This window comes from Haliotis rubra, unplaced genomic scaffold, assembly GCF_003918875.1.
Source record: "Haliotis rubra isolate DU_JTF1 unplaced genomic scaffold, ASM391887v1 Scf215, whole genome shotgun sequence".
NCBI lineage: Eukaryota > Metazoa > Mollusca > Gastropoda > Lepetellida > Haliotidae > Haliotis > Haliotis rubra.
Window position 1 is genome coordinate 341,746 of NW_025766170.1, and position 19,453 is coordinate 361,198.

The following is a 19,453-nucleotide window of genomic DNA, read 5'->3' on the forward strand; positions in this document are numbered from 1 at the left end:
TGAAAAAATTAGACAACTAGTTGATAATTAGTTGACAGTCAAGAGTACCAACAGAAACAAATAGTGTTGTCTGGTTAATTCTTCTCGTGTGTTTTTGAAGATATTCTGTCAAATAATATGTATGCAAGACAAATTCACTTCCAACATAGCATATTGTATATTGTACCGTGTCATGATATCTGACAATAGTATTTATTGGTAATGCTTGCACAGCAAATCAGTGGACACTATTCTTCATTCAACACAAAGCTTGTGGCTAGTTTCTATGAATGTCCAAACCTTTAAAAGTGTCAGCTTGCTCTGTTAACAACTTAACACACATCTGTTGATGGGTAGAATGTTCACAATATGATTAAAAGTAATATGTGCACGTAGTCGAACCTCGTTTATGCGGACCCCTGCAGATATAAGAATTTCCAGATATCCGAATCATTTGCCAGTTGCCTTCAGTGGTTTCTCTTGGGAAAAAAACAGCAGCATCCCTCTATCATTATTATTATTATGCTCAGTCAAATACTACATCATATCCGTTCAGCGAGTTCATAGGAAGGAATTTGGCATAACAAACTCTTTCAATATATATTTGAAATTTTATACAAAACTAAGCAATCAGCTGGATACTTATTTTCTGCCAATCTGGTGATACACTTTTAAAAACCAAATGATATAGCGCAAAGGCGTTTGACACAATGGCCAGAATAAATTGTATGCGTAACGAATTTTGTATCGAACAATATTTTCCAACAATTTGTTGCAATGCTTACTATTTACATATATATTAAATTGAATGAAATAACTGCAGCAAGTTCTTTGATGTTTTGACGTAGTGCACGACTTTATTATTCATCATATCCCACAGTCCTTCTGTTTTTATTGAGAAAATTCAGTGTATAATTGTCATGCTTCAACAGATATGACATTTATGGTAAAATTATCCATTATTAAGTAACATTCGTTTCGAGGCTTTTAAAAAGGTGAAGTGTTATTTGTCTGTGTAAATAATGGTAATCTGGTGAAATAATATTGAAGAAATTTGGAATAATATAGATAAAATAGATTACAAACTTAAGTTCAGCTATACAATGAACATTTCTTATATATCCAATACGTGTAATCACATACATTAAATCATTATAGTTTGTATATATTTCGTTTGACATAAATACCATGTGGTATACATGGTTTCCTGATATATGGGTCTGTATACACAGGGTTCCACTGTATACCATGATAGCAATAGTAAGTCTGGTAAGAGCTATGTGAATTTGGAAAGTTATTGAAGTGGGTGCTTATCAAACCCATGCAAGTTAAATTTGGTGTGAAGGTTGAAGCAGTTGTGAATAAACTTAGTTCTAATGTTGATGAAAGTTTAAAAAATTGTAATTGTGCTATACCTAGTCACAGAAAATATAGTCTTGTCAAATAAATGTTTGGTTATATTTTCGGCACTTGTGAAGATTACTTACATATTGCTCTGGATGTTGGTCAGAGGGCACTTCCTTGAGCTGAACCTCTTTCCATGAAGCAATCATGGTACTATAAGTGTCATGACGCCCATAGTTTAACAGTTGTGATGATCACTTTGAGAAATGGTACACAGGGTCTTGATATGCTAAGTACAGTTTTCACATAGATTTTGTATTTGGCTCTATTGAAGTTTTTAAGTGTTTATGCACAGTCTCAAATGCTAAATGGTCTTATTATTACTATTTCTATAACTATGACACAAACTTTTGTAACCCTGGGCTTCGTTCCTCAAAGCGATCTACGGCTACGACTGTCGTAAGCTTGTGTTATGAGCGTTACGTTCGTCTTAGGGTTACGATCGCTTTGAGGAATGGGGCCTTGATCTTTTATCTTGCCAGAACAAATGCTGTTATTTGGACAATATGAACCACCCAACCCATTACTAATTCTTTACTTCTGGGTTGTTCAGTGGATCAGTTAACTCTTGATGTAGAAAAAAATCTGTCCAAAAATCTGATCTCAAATTTAAGTAGACCAAAGGTCAAAAACCTATGACAAGAACTATTTTTGTCAGATGAATTATTTGTGTTTTTTTTTTGTCTGTTTTTGTCTTTTTGTTCACAGAAATCAAATACTTGTAAATATTGAATTGACATTTTGGTTTTAATTTCAAGAGAGGTCATTCTGTTATATTCAGATATCTTCATTTTGAGTCTGAGGTAATTTAAATAGAATAGTCAAATTGCACTTTTTGTAACAAAATCGTGTTACATTCATTTGAATAGGAGAAAACAATTTCATAATGTCCCTGTCCAAATGTGTAGAGTACTGACTGAAACTTGATAGATAGTTTATCCATGTTCACTACGAACCACAAAAATAATGAATAATGAAATAAGTATAAATATATAATGATAATCTGGCATATACAAAGAAATATTACTAGCACTGGCTAGATCTAGAGTCCAGTTGTATCTTCGAACTGAAAACTGATCAATTCTTGTGTTAGCCGTGTACTGGATAGGATGAAAATCAATAGCGAACAAAAAAGGCGAACAGATGTTTTTTATCAATTACAAATAAGGCAAACAATGTGGAAATCCAAGTGCAGTAAATGTTATGTTGATTTATGTTGGACATAGGTGTAATGATAGTAAAGTGCTCCAATGAAGTAGATACAAAGTTCAGTAATACAGGTCAGTCGAGAAACTACACCTGTACATCATAACAGTTAATGTGACATACATATAAATCATGATGTATATATGTTTTTATCTAGCCTATGAGATGGAAATTCATAGTATCATATGAAAAGGCAATTCTTGAAACTTGAGTCTGACCATTGTATGTTGTGCTTCTCTTGCAAATCCTAAATAACGCCCACCCAAAAATGTGATATCTCACCTATTTTTTCCACATGAATATAGATCATATGTGAGAAAGATATGGAAGGAATTTACCTTCTCATTAAAACCTTCACTATGTTACTGTGAGAATATTCTAAAAAGGGAAGTAACTCTACTCCAGTGGTCCAAAGCAACATACACTTGCCCTAAAAAGTGGCGAAATGGACTGGATAGTCAGGTTCAAGTGGGTCATTGATTGCATGCCATCATACGCTGATGGTGTTAGATGTTAATTGTAAATATGTAGGAAATGCTTGTTTGCTTACCGCTTTTAAACTGGGCGATTTAATTACTGAAACAGCAACCATAGCGCCACAAGGCTGACCCAACAAACATTAACAATAACATGCACTTATTCAAGTATAAAAAGAATCATAACCAGTTTTGAATTTGAGGTCGAGATTCAAATTATAAACCATTTTTTTGCTGAACTAAAACAGACAGGTTTGCAGTTGTAATATCAAGCAAAGCAGACTAATCTTTTTATTTATTCATATTTCCTGTGCATGCTCCCATGAGTTTGAGGATGGAGATCAGAAACACAATATTATGGATGGCCTAATTAGTCTGAATATTTCATTTCAGACCAACTTTCAGTGTCAAATTAATGGATAATGATTCATCAACACACCACTCGCATAATTAATGTTGTTAAGTGATTGCTAACAATTTGTTCTGTTCTGTATATCTGAAAGTAGTCTCTGCCCATGAACTCTAGACATAACTTAAAATGTGCGAAAATCATTACTGAAAACGTAATTTGGTTTGTATTATATTGTCTGATACATTGGTTTCTGATTTCATTCTGTTTTCAACATACTTGAAAGCTAAATCTTTGATTATGTTTACTGTTCATGGTATTGCATATAGTGAGCATAACATGTTTTAAGTTAGTTACTGATGTCAAGACATGATGTGTATTTTTGCACTTAGTTATGTGACACATTTTTAACCCTACAGCTGTTAACATTTCAGAATTCCTTATATTCTAACATGATAGCTGAGAGAATGCAGTAAACAGACCTGTTTTTCTGAATTTTCATGCAATACGTCCATGTTTGAGTATAGATATACATGTGGTCAAGGTGAGGTTTTACAAATGATGCTAAGGTTACCACTGACATGTCAGTCAACGGAACTGAGTTTGCCCATAGTTCCTTTCAGGAAATCAGGAAGTGTCACTTTTGAGATCCTCGTTAGTAGTAGGTTGCTTTACAGTTCATGATGTTGGGAGGATAGGAGTTAGAGTTATACAGGATTTGTATGAGATTAATATAAACTATCTGTAAAAACACTGTCCCACCCAAATGGGTATCATACTTGTTCATGGAAAGATTATTTACAGAAGATCTCTTGCAGACAACATGACCAGATGCATGAAGGTCATGGTCAGAGCACTGTATAACTGTTGATCATCTAACGAGTCTCACCAGGGGTAAGATCAGGCCAGTGTGGACGTGCCCTGTGCCTGATTCACATGAAAAGTTTTGTCCATTAATGAAGTTGTGGACCAGAAGAAATTACTGTGTTGCTGCTAAGAAACCCCTTTAGCTCCAAATTTTACATGGGCTGTTTCTGAGAAATTTTGTGCTGTGGCTGATTGATTATCAGGGATTTATTTAAACCAGCCCAAATCCATTCTTTTTTCCCAAGTCTGCAGCAACTGTCAAGTAAAATTTCCTGAATTGGAATTAAGAACGTTCTCTCTTCTCTATATATTTTTCACAATTTGCCTGCCAATCCCTGAATATGGTTACTTCGAACATCAATGTACAACTGTCATTGCGTAATAATTACTTAGCAAATAATCGAACTTAAGGGACCGGGGGATTTTTAGGTTTGCTGATGTTTTTAAACATGGGGATATCTGAACCTTTACCATCTTTTATTAGGGCTGTGACAATGACCTCTTGACTTTCTTGTTAATTCACAAAATTATTATTCATGAATGGTTATTCATTTTGACTGAACTGAAGACAGGTCTGTTTCTGCTGTACAACCTATATAATATACACTGCTCTATCTCCTACTATTTCTCTGTAGCCTGCTGCGACCCCTGATTGTGGTGCTGTGTCGAGGAGTGTTCTTCATGGGGGGGTTCCACTGGATCCGTGTGCGGGGGCAACGTGCCACTGCCAAGGATGCCCCTATCATTGCCCTTGCACCACATTCCTCTTATTTCGACGCATTAACAGATGTTTTCCTCGACCTCACAACTGTTGTTGCCAAAGCAGAATCAGAAAAAGTTCCAATATTTGGAAGTACGAATCTTTCATAACTTCTTATTGGGGACATACTTTTTGGATTTAAATTAAGACATATCTGTGTTTTCAGTAACATTATCCCACGATTTTTCTTTTTATACAAAAGAACAAAATTGTTTTACAATACTCCTTGAAACTTGTGGGTACTTGAGGGTTTACACCATTGGTCATATGTTACTTGTCCATAGCTCATTCTGGGCACGTGGGTTATGTAAACAATTCGATTTGAAGAAACAAGTGAAACCTTGAACTTATCTTGATTTACACCAGAAAATATGTCCTGTATCGTGTAACATATTACTGTGATCACTGAGCTTTAAAACCAACTCCTTAAAGTGTTGTGAAATCATGATGCCCATTATTTTATCAGTCGTAATTATTGACACCTGGTCATGTTCCTATTCCATTGTGAAATAATCCAATCATCCAGTGTCATAATAACACTGTTAAGTTTCATTGTCTGATTTCATGCTCAATTTCAGAAAGTGTATGTTTTGAGAAACTGTGATGCTTTTCGTTACACTATGAACTTTGACAAGCGGAACAGTTTTTCCGTTTGTAATTTAATTTAAGTTTGTAATTTAGACTCTTTAGACTTATTGAATTAATTACATATGTGAATTACGTTCGTAGCGTCACATTCTAAAGAGGACACACCAGGATTTCTTGTCTGTTATTGACCTATATGTTGCATGGTCAAAACCAGGAGATGAAAGATTCATCATCTTTACCGTTTGCCAGTTTTTCCTGATACAAGAAACAATATGTCTGCAACTGATGTTTTCAGGTGTAAGTGTACGATTTCTGACAGTCTATCATCATCAGTTTGTTCTTGATGTCAGAATTAATAATTGACTTAAACCCACAATGAATGACCAATATGATGTAGTCGAATGGCTCCTATACCCTGTGAGGCATGTTGGACAATATTGCTGTTTGAATCCTAAACACCAATCAACATTATTTTTTTCTGATATGAGATACAAAGTTCAGGGTGGCATTAGTTGGGAGTCTAACATGGAAATCCCCTGTTTAATAAGCTTAACTCTTATGAGCCTATACAAAGGTATGTAAATACAATTCTCGAAAATCAATGAAAGTGTGCCACGTGCATATTGCCAACCTTGGATACCCATGGTTATGCCATGGTCCCTGAAGATTATCACTGAGTCTAATTATACCCGATTACTGATAAACCCCAATAAATCCCTGTTACTGGAATCTCTATCAAAGAAGCACTTGCATGTTTTGCATTATAGGCAATAAACATTCTACATCAGTTGATGCCATAGTTCTAGTTTAAGAGTTGTTTCCTCTCAACTATGAGGGTTTTATTACATTTACCAACAGCTGTTACATTATGAACATACCTTCTGTAATAAATCAAATGGTATTGTCTGAGAGATAATGATTGTATTAATATGTTATATGGCGCAGAGTGATCGTGTGGTGAATATTGTAATCTAATGTTCCTAACTGATACCTATCTCCAGTCATTATTATAATATAATCATGATAGAGGTTGCCTGAAGTAGGTTGACCACTGAGTTTGTGCATTATTAGTTCCACAACATGTGCTTGGAAGGATATTCAAACGTGTCTCGTTACAAATCATGTAGCTTTTGTAAGCATTTTGTTAAGGATAATTATATGTGAAAAAGAAAATCATGTACCAAAAAAACAAAAATTGTCCTGTGCATAATTTATGAAATGAGAAAAAAGTTTACAAATGGTTATATGGTTACCAGCTGCATTCAACTGAATTAGACTTCTGAATAGGTTTGCAACCCCTGGAGTGTTTACACCTAATGCAACACTTAATGTAAAGGTATGGATAACGGATAGAGTTGGGAGGCTTTCATGAAGTGTAATATTTGAGTAAGTCTCTCACCCAAAATGACTGGTTGAGGACGTGAAGATAATGACAATACAAGCATGTGGTTATGAATTCAATTGGGCCCCACACCTGCTGATAAGATTCTCTTAAAGTTAAACAATTAAATACACAAAACTGACTGATATAGCCTTTGTTTTTTAAGGTTAACAACAAATATGTATTATTGAATTATCCTGTAAAGAAAGGTAATTTATGTTGTGGTAGACCTTGTGTGGTACTGATAGTCATGATTGTAAACTTTCAACATCACCTGCAACTTTTTAGCCATTGCTGTGAGTTGTGTGATAGTCATCTTAGTGTTTTCGTTATATGGTTCTTTATTAGGTTAAGTATTGTGCTTTATGGGGGTAAATGAGTCAGAACTGTTCATGCATGAAGTCATGAATGGGAAAGATGATTTCTTTGTAGAATTATTTACATTACCATTAGAGGAAAACCAAGATATACATTTAAAGCAAAATCGTCATCCGCCTTTGTAACACTGGCTGTTGCTCTTGTTTGATTATTTTAGACTTACTGTTCTACACAAGACATGAGCCATCCTAGTTAACACCAGTTTGACTGCATTAATATAAGTTCACAGCCTTTTCCTTGAAATGTCTGCTGTAAACTTTTATCTATTTCTACGAGTCCTATTCTTATGATCTGAAAAGGTTAAGTTTCATTAAAATGCTTGTGATATAAAACCAAGTAAAACATTTCCAGGAATAGAAATTAGCTCAAGCCCACTTGCCTGAGTCAGTTTCATTAATATTAATGTATTCTAAGGGTGGTTTGAATTTTGAACATTTTGGGGATATTTCTGTACGTTATCTCTGTTCAAGCAAGAAGGCTTTCTTGATTAATTTCTATCCCTACATGATTCTTATTTTTATCTCTTCTTCTTGTGAAGCTCTTGACCAACTGAAGGTACAGCTGGTCAGTTGTTGTGGACGCTAAAGTAATACGTCCTTATCACTTTCAGCTTCGAAGCTTTGCATGGTCTTGTTTGTACTGTAGTTTCTGTTCGATTCACTGATGGTGGTGGGAACTTCCTTGAATGTACGCATTATCATATACTGTATTTTTGGACATGGTTGAACATGTTCAAAATGATTTTGCATTAGGTGGCTGATTTTTTTATATATGTTTTTCCTGCCTCAAAGAAGGCTTCAGGTGATTTATGACCTTATCTAAAGCTGTTATTTTTGTATTTGTAGCCTTCAATGTCATGACTTTATGGTTTAATTCAGGTATATTTGAGAGCATGTATAACCTTGCCAATTTAGCAGTAAAGACATATGTTTCCTAAATGTTTGACAATGTGTGTTTTTGATGCCATAGAAAGAAGCTTTCAAGGAAGCATTTATACATATTTAACCTGATTTGTCTAAAGAAGATATTGTGATGTATTGTTTATATGTATTGATGTATGGGCCTGTGTGTTGTTGCTTCGATTTAAACTCCCAAATACCCCCACACCTAGCTAATCCCCTACATTCTACCTAATCCCCATTCCCCCTCCCTGAACTGTTTCCCTTTCCCAGTTTCCCTGCTTCTACCCCCTCCTTGTCTCCCCCTGGCATATATAATTTTCTGAGATCTTGCAGCATGAATCACACCAGTGGTTTTGCTGGAGACAAATGGTGGAAGGACATTTTCTTGATTTTTGTCAGCTCTCGATAGTATAGTCTTCTATGACATTACCAAATTTTGAAAAAAAAGGAATTGTAAAACAACAAATGACTGCATTTTAGAAAGACTAAAACTGAAGGTTTTTATGTTTTAACTATCAACATAGTTCAAACTTTGTTACAGGAGCATTGATCATGTTTGTCTATGTTTCCTCAATAATATGAATGAAGAATGAAGACTATTTTTTATGGATAAACAACTTCTTTGTTCTGTATAGGCGCATTTCGACATAGATTCTAATGTTGTTGTCAAGCAAGCATTAGAATCTATGTCGAAACGTTGCCTACAAAAGAGTCAGTCCATTAATTACATCCATTTTATTTTTTTCAATAAATTTGTCATGTCAACTTTAAAAATTTCAAACATTAGATTAATACTGAATCCTATTGACAGAAATCAGTTGAAACTTGACAACAAAAAGAACATATGGATCCTTTCAGAATATTTGGATGTATGAGACTCTGTTTTGTCCTTAAGGAAGATATCTGCTTCCAAGTATGGTTTCAAGAAGGTACAAAAATAATTATTTAATTTTTTTACCAATTTTCAAAAAATGAATAAATTGGCTGATCTAAGGACAGTAAAATAGTGTTCCTAACAATGGCTTGACATGAAATCTCTCCCGCATGTGTTGATGGGAAAGGACACAAGGAAGCAAAATCAACTGAATCGGAAACATCTTAACTTGTGACTTGATGCATCTCTGATTTCAAATGACAGCTATCAAAATGTGGCACAGGCAAACGGGTCAACAATGAACTTCCCTGTATTCACTATGGAAAATGTATACCCTCCCACTTCACAGCTCAATGGTTCAGAAACACACAATACATGAAATGATGCCTCTCTTTTTTTACTTCACACAGATAATTAAATGGAGCTATATAGCAATGGAAATATTTTTCTTCACATGCCCTAAACTCATGTTGCTTGACAGATTAGACAGAATAATTTAAGTAGATAAACATGTAATTTGGTAATTGGAGGAATTCAGTTAGATATTAGTTAAATATGACAGGAAATGCTGTACAGTGGATGATAGCTTTCCAGTGAAACTGCAGTGACTGGTGTTCAACCCAAGCGTTTCACATGTGATGAGATCGATGGAGATCTCTTCATCTCCCCACTGGCACTTGGTGTAATTTGTTAATTGATCTTCTCATGGGATTGTGGATATAGAATAGCTGGTGAGACCAGAATTATAGAGCGTGTTTGATTTTCTGGCTGGCCTATTAATAGGATTATCTGTTTCTCTTATCATCCACGTGTAATTTCTCCTTATCATGATTATAGATACATCCTCGTCTTAGACTTTCTTTATATCTGCAGTATCACAGTATGTTTTGTTGACAGATTCCACTATGTTGATAATCAGTCTCCTGTGAGCAGCGGAGGCATGGTTAAGAAGTATTTGTAATAGTATAGCTGTATGACTAGACTCTATGATATCTTTGTGTACTGCTTAGAGGGCATGGGTAGATGTGATCTTTGTGTCATCACACTCCAGTATCACATTGTATCTATGATGTGACCTTTGTGTCATCAGACTCCCAGTATCACATTGTATCTATGATGTGACCATTGTGTCATCACTCTTCAGTATCACATTGTATCTATGATGTGGCCTTTGTTTCATCAGACTCCCAGTATCACATTGTATCTATGATGTGACCTTTGTTTCATCAGACTCCCAGTATCACATTGTATCTATGATGTGACCTTTGTTTCATGAGACTCCCAGTATCACATTGTATCTATGATGTGACCTTTGTTTCATCAGACTCCCAGTATCACATTGTATCTATGATGTGACCATTGTCATCACACTCCAGTATCACATTGTATCTATGATGTGACCTTTGTTTCATCAGACTCCCAGTATCACATTGTATCTATGATGTGACCTTTGTTTCATCAGACTCCCAGTATCACATTGTATCTATGATGTGACCATTGTCATCACACTCCAGTATCACATTGTATCTATGATGTGACCTTTGTGTCATCAGACTCCCAGTATCACATTGTATCTTATGATGTGACCATTGTGTCATCACTCTTCAGTATCACAATATGTCTGCTGAAATAATCAAGTATGACATGATCAGCCATCCTAGTAATATTTGTCTTCTCAAATACTACTTTCCCATGGACACCCTTACAAAAGCACGTACCATGTTCTCAACCTGTTTATTTAACAATCTAGGCAACTGCTTTGGGTTCAGCCGAGGAAGTTGTTGCTGAGGCGTGACAGGCAATGTTATACTATACATGAACAAACACACAACGTCTTGTGTACTAACCAAGCACATTACAAAGGCTGTTTCTGTTGTGGCAACATATCTATATACAGTCATATCAACACGTCTTTGTGTACACCACAACTAGCTACACATACTGACATTTGTATAGCAGTCGCCCACTGAAGTTATTGTTGAAAAGAAAAGCCAGCCATTTGTCCAAGTGACTATTAAGTTCCCTGTTAGTTGTGCGATTTTAATATATTTGTGGTTGTCAAATAAGTCAGGAAAATTTGTTTTCCTTGAATAAAATTGATAATAATATGAATTGTTTTGGAAGGGTAGATTTTAAACATTATATTGAATATTCTTAGCACATTAGACATTTTGGTATGTCATGGTGCTTTATGTAGTCAGTATCCTTGAATATGTTTGCATTACAAATGTTATTGCTTATCATCATTACCAGCCAAATCAGAAAATTGAAGTGACCTTGCATATCCGTTCAATACTTTGCTGCTTTGCATGTCAGATATGTAATTTCAGAGATGGAGTGATATGTGGCCCTTTGTATTGCTCTTCAGAAACTTCACTTTGTAAAATGTCAAGCCTTATTACCAGTACATTGTCCTTGTCCGTAGTGTAAATCAAACACGCCCGTATTAAGCAGTTAAATATCTGACAAATTTTCTTATGAAATAAAACTAGAATAGTGATTTAATACCATTCAGGCATAATGACATTCTTTGAACCTGTATGGAGAAAACTATTATGGCTATTACTGTTAAAAATATAATAAAAGTAGCCGAATTATTTTTGGAAGTCAACAAATGTGCATTGTTATCATAAATATTATAAATATTATAATTTTTTACCTTGTTTTAACCTTCAGGTTTTAAATCTCTTATAATGCACATTTGTCTTTGTAGCTGTTTTCTGTGAAATTGCCAGAAGCTTAACTTTATATTGTCTGTTATTTTTATCATCATGATTTATGCTGAAAGTATTTCAATATCAATGTCGACATCAGCATTGTTTAAGTGGCTTTGTTTGTTGACATAATGAACACTTATAAACATATCCACGCAAATTGTAGTGCCATTGCACTCGTTTCATTAGAGCATGAAATGCTTTGTATAAGCAATCTGGTAGCACACATTCCTGAAAGCTTTCATGTGCCAGCTTTTCTGTGGAAGATGTGTACCATCATAGATTGCTGATACTATTGTGCACAAGCATCTATCCTTGTTTTCTCCTCACTTCAATTGTCTCTCTTCTTTCTCATCTACCGTTCCCTCTTCCTCCAATGCCATCTTCCTTCTTCTCCTGCCATTTCCCACGTCCACTTCTCCTTAATCCCTTCCTTGTCCTACATCGCCTCCAAAGCCTCCTCCTTATTTTCCTCCTCCTGTGCCACCCGTGAAGATCTAGGTTAGAATTGATCTTCTGTAACCCACTATAATGCTTGTCGTAAGAGGCGACTAATGGGATCGGGTGGTCAGGGTAGCTGACTTAGTTATTTACAGACCGGATATGGCTGGAATATTGCTGAGTGCGGCATAAAACTAACTCTCACTCACTCACACTTCCAGTGCCTCCGCACTCCCCATCCTTCTCAATCCCTTCCTTGTCATACACAGCCTCTAATGCCTCCTCCTCCTCCTGCCCCTCCCAACAGCCCTTCTCCCTAGATCCCTTCCTTGTCATACACAGCCTCTAATGCCTTCTCCTCCTCCTGCCCCTCCCAACAGCCCTTCTCCCTAGATCCCTTTCTTGTCATACACAGCCTCTAATGCCTCCTCCTCCTCCTGCCCCTCCCCACTTCCCCTCTCCCTAGATCCCTTCCTTGTCATACACAGCCTCTAATGCCTCCTCCTCCTCCTCCTGCCCCTCCCCACTTCCCCTCTCCCTAGATCCCTTCCTTGTCATACACAGCCTCTAATGCCTCCTCCTCCTCCTGCCCCTCTCCACTTCCCCTCTCCCTAGATCCCTTCCTTGTCATACACAGCCTCTAATGCCTCCTCCTCCTCCTCCTCCTCCTGCCCCTCCCCACTTCCCTCTCTCTAGATCCCTTCCTTGTCATACACAGCCTCTAATGCCTCCTCCTCCTCCTGCTCCTCCCCACTTCCCCTCTCCCTAGATCCCTTCCTTGTCATACACAGCCTCTAATGCCTCCTCCTCCTCCTCTTCCTCCTGCCCCTCCCCACTTCCCCTCTCCCTAGATCCCTTCCTTGTCATACACAGCCTCTAATGCCTCCTCCTCCTCCTGCCCCTCTCCACTTCCCCTCTCCCTAGATCCCTTCCTTGTCATACACAGCCTCTAATGCCTCCTCCTCCTCCTCCTCCTGCCCCTCCCCACTTCCCCTCTCCCTAGATCCCTTCCTTGTCTTACGACACCCCCCCAACACCACCCCCTTCCTCCTCTCCACCATCAACCTCTCCTGCACCTGCTCCTCCACCATCCCTTCTACCTCTTCTTACTCCCCAACTTCACATCCACCATCTCTTCCTCATCCTCATAGCATGTTTGGAGCAACAGCAACCCTGCCCAGTTGTGCTACAGCTGTTAACTGCATGTTTTATTCCTTTGATAGGGCTTTCAGTGGACTTCTCCTATGGCTTGGGAGGTGTGTAATCTTTATAGCAGGATTTCACAAAATCAAGCTCAGAGGGAACCCTGCTAGTGCCCTGGACGCACCTGTCCTTTGTGCTGCACCCCACTCAACATTTTTTGATACCATTGTATGTTTTATGGGGCAAGAACTAAAAAGTCCAGTCGCAAAGATAGAAAGCAGCTCAATACCCTTTTTGGGAAGTAGGTATTAACAGGCTCAGCATTTTCCCAATCATTTTCCCCGTTATTAGCCATCAATGATGAAAGGCCCTCAATATTTATCTCAAAATTCAAAGTGATTTCTCTGAGTTTCAGGTCTGATTTTTGGGACTTCTTTGCTTCATGTAGGAGACATGATTGAACAATGATTATTTTGCTAAACCAATGGGAAAACTGATGAGGGAAAATGCTGCAGCCTTTCCACTGTTGTTTATTTATGTGCTTGAATGTTGCAGTAGTTGCTCGTGTGTCACTGTGTACAGTGTGTTTGCTTCTCCATGTGTGCTGTAGAAACTGCCTGAATGGATTTACATTTTCACCTTTGACTCATTGATTGCAGTCAGAAGATGTATGGTGACTGAAATCAATGATTTCTCAGTACAACACACTTAAAGAACATCTGTTACCGTTCCCAAGCTACAATCTGCAGGCATGTACCAACATACATATGGGGAAAGAAATGGTGTCAGTAATTTAAGAGCAGAGTCGATGACAAGTAAACCATGGTGTCAGTTGTAAGGCATTGGCCTGAACAGGGATGTCATCAGTGGCATTGCTTCATTGTTTTTTAAATTAAATATTTGGTTTTTCAAGCTGGTGTGTCTGTTGACACATTTTGGTTATGATAATCTAGGAAAATAGAGTGATTCTAAAATCAAAATCCCTCAAAATTACCCAATTCTTTTTTTCCTATTTTCCCCTCCTGCACATCATTCGTTTAGAAATAAGACTTTAAACAAAATGTCTATTTTTAGTACACAAGCCGTTGTAAAAATGTCATCATGTTAACATGGCTGAGAAGAACCAATTCTTAAGTGTCCTTGCCAAGTTTTCAGTTCACAAAAGTGATATTAGTGACAAGAGTGTGTGAGAAAATGTGATAAATCCATCAGGTTAGTATTTACGCGCCGTGGTATTGTGTTACATGTTGTCTTGCTGCTGAACTTCCTTGATTGTGCCATTCTTCAGTGTTCATGTTACTTCTTCATTTTCTTGACATCCATTATGTTACATAAGGTCCCAGCTTGAGCAATTGCCAAAAATTTTATCCTTGTCTACACATCAACATGGATGAGGACTACTTACACCAGTACTTAGCTTGCATTGTTGCATTATTGGTTATGAAGTTTTATGATAAACACTGATGAAAGATAGTGGAGAAAAGTCTGAACACTGAAGTATGTCAGTTCCTACTAACCAGTCAGCTTCACTGGAAAGAATCATAGTTCAATGGGGTCACTTACATATGACCTCAATGTTAGGCTTAAATAGTTGTAATAGCATTGCTGAAGGGCCATGGAGGTCAACCAAACTAGACAACAATCTGTGCTGAAACCTTGCGTGTCTCAACCAGACTTGTCACTGACTGGAAATGTAGTGGCTCAAGTCACAAACTTTTAAACCTGCGAAAGTTGTGGTCCAAGCATATATCAGTTGTACTTACTGAATTTTACTAGTCTTGGGTGACGAGACTAACTGTAATTGCAAACCTTCTGACAGAACGGTGTCATATTTGACTTAATTAATAAGAATGTTGTGAAGATATTAGATAAATATAAAAATATTCTAAACTGCTGAAGTATTGTGCAAAATGTGCATACATTGATATTAGTTCCTTTACAACGAGAAATGGGCGACCTAAATGACACAAACAAAAAGCATCCATATGTCAAATAAATTTGTCCGAATTCAGTATGGTGTTAATGTGACGGTAAAGACTGTCTGAGACAGGAGTTGTTTACTTGAAAGTATAGCAGAGATCTCTTTAACAAACTCAGCCCATTGGCTTAAGTGGACCTGGTGGACTTCATGATACATGGGAGACTCATGGCTTGCTGACTCATATTAACTTTCTGCAGTGCTTCCTGTGTTGAAGTTGACGAATGTGTGAAATGTTGATGAGTGGTTGTGTTCCTTAGTTTGCATTCCAGTTCAATTATACATAACAATATATCCGAGATAATGAATAAGTTTTCATGTTGCAACATTAACTGATTACTGATGATGTTTGTAATGTCATATCATCACAAACAATGAAGGTCTAGACAGAAATCCTGGTGTATATTATGCTTACCCGCATTAGTCTTTTTTGCTTCTTTTTTTTCATAACCAAGACATATCACCGTGTTTATTATCCAAATATGAATTTTGAATGCCGATAATTTGTGAAACAATTCTAATTGTCTTGTGCATCGTCATAAATTAATCTTGTTCTATGCTATTTTGTCAGCATTAATTCAGTTCACGCAGCCTGTATTTGTGCGACGAGAGGATCCCAACTCTCGCGCTGTTACCATCCAGCAGATACGGGAGAGGGGACAGTCTGGGGGAGCATGGCCTCAAGTCCTTATCTTTCCAGAGGGCACCTGTACCAACAGGTCGTGTCTCATCACATTTAAACCAGGTGAGAACAGACTGACGAAACAAACTTATATGACAGACTGGTATTGGGGTTTTTTTAATTGGGTGCCCTGATTTAGTTTACATCTGTATATTGGAGTTCAATTTAAGAAGCAACAACATCGAAAAGGTGGTCAGGGTCGGATGTCAGCCCAGTCTTTTCACTTTACTGTGGTTGAAGTTGGACTAGAAGACTAGATAATAAGCCATGATGATGACAATCTTTACATTCCAGCAATGGGTCAACTGACTATTCATACACTAAAAATAATGTAGATTCTATACGTCTTGTGCACATGTTACAAGTATCAATTACCAACATGGCAGAATACTGGCAAGCCATTTGTCTTGTGGTTAGTTTTGGAGGACAAGCAGTTTATATGCCCAGGGGACTTTCTTATGTTTAAATTTTGCTTTCTTTGTCATTATATATATGTCCTTGTTATACAGGGCAGGAGTATCGGGCAAGTTTTATAATATTATTGCACCAATGTATTCCAATCTTTCAGCCTGTGTCAGAACTAAACATGGCCTTTCATCTTGTTTTAAATGTTCTGTAGGTACAAGGCAGGGATGTATTCTAAGCCCACAGATGTTTCTTATATTTATTGATAATCTGTATAAGAAATTAGAACTGGAGGGAGGTCAAGGAATCTTCATTAATCAATTATTTTCGTATCTATGTGCACTTGTTTGCAGATGATATTTCAGCACTATCTGGCACGTGTAATTTGCTTTAAAAGAAATTAAATGTTTTAGAAAGCTTTTGTAATAGCACAGGTATGAAAGTTAACTTAAACAAAACCAAGATTATTGTCTTTAGAAATGGGTGCCTCTTCATCATTATGAGAAATGGTTCTATAATGGTTCCTCTGTTGAAACGGTTTCTTTTTATAGGTATTTAGGATTAGTTTTCACACCCAAGCTTGTCTGAAGTAAAGCCCAGACATGTCTTGCATCTCAGGCCTCTAAAGCTATAATGTCTTTAAATGGTTTCCAGAGGAAAATTGGTAACATAGTTTGCACTGATCTACTTAATATTTTTTATTCAACGGTTGTGCCTATTCTTTGTTATGGCTCTGAAATCTGGGGAACATGTCACTCCAAAATAATAGAGGCTGTGCAAATTAAATTTTGTAAACAATACTTAAGGGTGAAAGAAACCACATTAAATGGTATGGTTCTTGGAAAGTGTGGCAGACTCCCATTACAGCATTTGTACAAGTCAAGAGTGATCAAATTCTGGTTGAGACTTTTACATATGCCACAAAATAGACTCCCACATCAATGTTATTTAATGTTAAGATCACTAGATAGCTTAGGCTATAATACCTGGGGAACAAAAGTTAGGCACATCCTGTTTCAACATGGATTTGGTTATGCTTGGCTAAGCCAAGAAATCGGAAATGTGGAATATTTTGTGTATCTATTCAAGCTAAGGCTAGGTGATAACTTAAAACAGTCTTGGTTCTCATCAGTTAGTGAATCTCCTAAATGTATATTTTACAAGGAGTTCAAAACTTTGTGAAATGTTAAAAGATATTTGTGTTGTGATATCCCTATGCATTTAAGAATTGCTATATCAAGGTTTAGATGCAGTAATTTTAATACGGCTGTTGAATGTGGCAGGTATAATGGAATTGAATAAAACGAAACGCCAGCATTATATAGGAAATGAATATCATGTACTATTTATTTATAATGCCTATGATATACTTAGAACGAAATATATAACAAAGCTCACTAAAGAACCACTTACTCATTACTCTGTCGTAAATCTTTTGCAAAGCATATACAATGTTGGCCTATACTTATACCATGTACAGAAATTGATAAACTCCAGGACATAGAGCTGCAAAGTTGTTTTGCGCACCCACTAAACACAATGTCAGTCTGATTGTAATATAGCGAGGGCCTTTTACTGAGTAAATATATCACATTATGCACATCCTTAAGTGGTGTAGTTTGTGGGTTTTGTATCACAGGCTAAGCTTAGATTAATATTTCAAGAGCTTGCAATGTCACTAGATCATGTCTAAACATATATGATTACTCATAGGATTTCACCTGTATAGTAGCATAGCATCATTGTCACAATTTGTATGTTTCACCTGAATCTTATGCTGCATCCACCAAAGCCAGGTTCATGTCAGTGTGGCAGGGGTGTCCTGTTTGACTGAAGCTTGTGAAAATTCATAAAGCTGATGATAGTTATTCACTATAAATCTGTCTGTCTCATTGTTTCATCATCTACATAAACCTTGTGTGAGTCAGTTGGATGGCTTGTACAGATATCATTATTTTATGTGGCGTCAATTGTCACATCTCAAGTGGTTCTTGGGGATTTGGGGTTGGAACTGGTCCCTATCAACCTGTGCTATTGTCAGGTGACTAAATTCATCTGACCTTGTTTATAGCCTGTCATCAGTTCCAGATGGAATGGATTGTTGTTCATTGATTTGAATAACTAGATATTGCTTGCACAGTGTTCCTCAAAATGATGTTGCACCGGGCTAAACCAGGATGCATTCCTAATTGTACATAGCCATCAGTCCAGGGTGGAAATAACTGTTTTAAAATGGATAGTGTACTCATGGTAGCTACATCCTTATAGTGGTACATGTAAAGTCACTTGCCCTGATATTTTTCCAGTATACCAACCGTCTTTTCTTGCTGATTTTTGTAAAACAAATAAACAACATAATTAACATTGGAAAGTCAACTGGACTTTTTCCGGTACCAGTGTGACTTGTAGTTACGAAAGTTTTACAGATATTTGCTTGCTTAAACTACATAAATTGTAGAAACACTGGAAAATACAGGGACGTTCCGACAGTACAATGGGTTATTTCTCAAAATGATGTAGCACCCTAAACCAGGATGCATTCCTAATTGTACATAGCCATACCTTGGCTTGTTTGGTTCAGATTTGATTATGTTGCTAAATATATAGGTGAACGCCAAAACCAAACATTACAAATTCCACTGGTCATACATTATGTTAGCTGAGAGTCAGTGGTTGGGGACCAGAAGCCTCCTGATGTCAAATTAAAATGTTTCTTTGGAAATATGTCATTGTAAGTTGTAAAACTGAAACGATAATTTAACATTTATCAATAAGCTGGGTACCGTATACAGGATTCTGAACAGTACTTGAATACCACTGAATAATATCTTTGCAGGACTAGTTGATCCGATTTCATGAGGTATCTAGACACAAGTTGATAAAACCAACACAAAGAATTTTAAGCCTGTATTCAAGACAAACACAT

The 19,453-nt window shown here is 36.8% G+C and overlaps 1 protein-coding gene across 2 annotated transcripts in view; it reads left to right on the plus strand.

Annotated features, from left to right (window-relative positions):
* The window catches only part of LOC124276894 (lysophosphatidylcholine acyltransferase 2-like), a 45,029-nt gene that overhangs the window by 6,685 nt on the left and 18,891 nt on the right, over positions 1-19,453 (plus strand). Inside the window, exons 3-4 of one of the 2 annotated variants that reach the window (XM_046712563.1) lie at positions 4,917-5,134; positions 16,012-16,185. In XM_046712563.1, coding sequence (XP_046568519.1) covers positions 4,917-5,134; positions 16,012-16,185 — 392 coding nt within the window. Of the gene's footprint in view, positions 1-4,916; positions 5,135-13,542; positions 13,764-16,011; positions 16,186-19,453 lie in introns of both variants that reach the window. The other variant, XM_046712562.1, reaches the window with a different exon arrangement.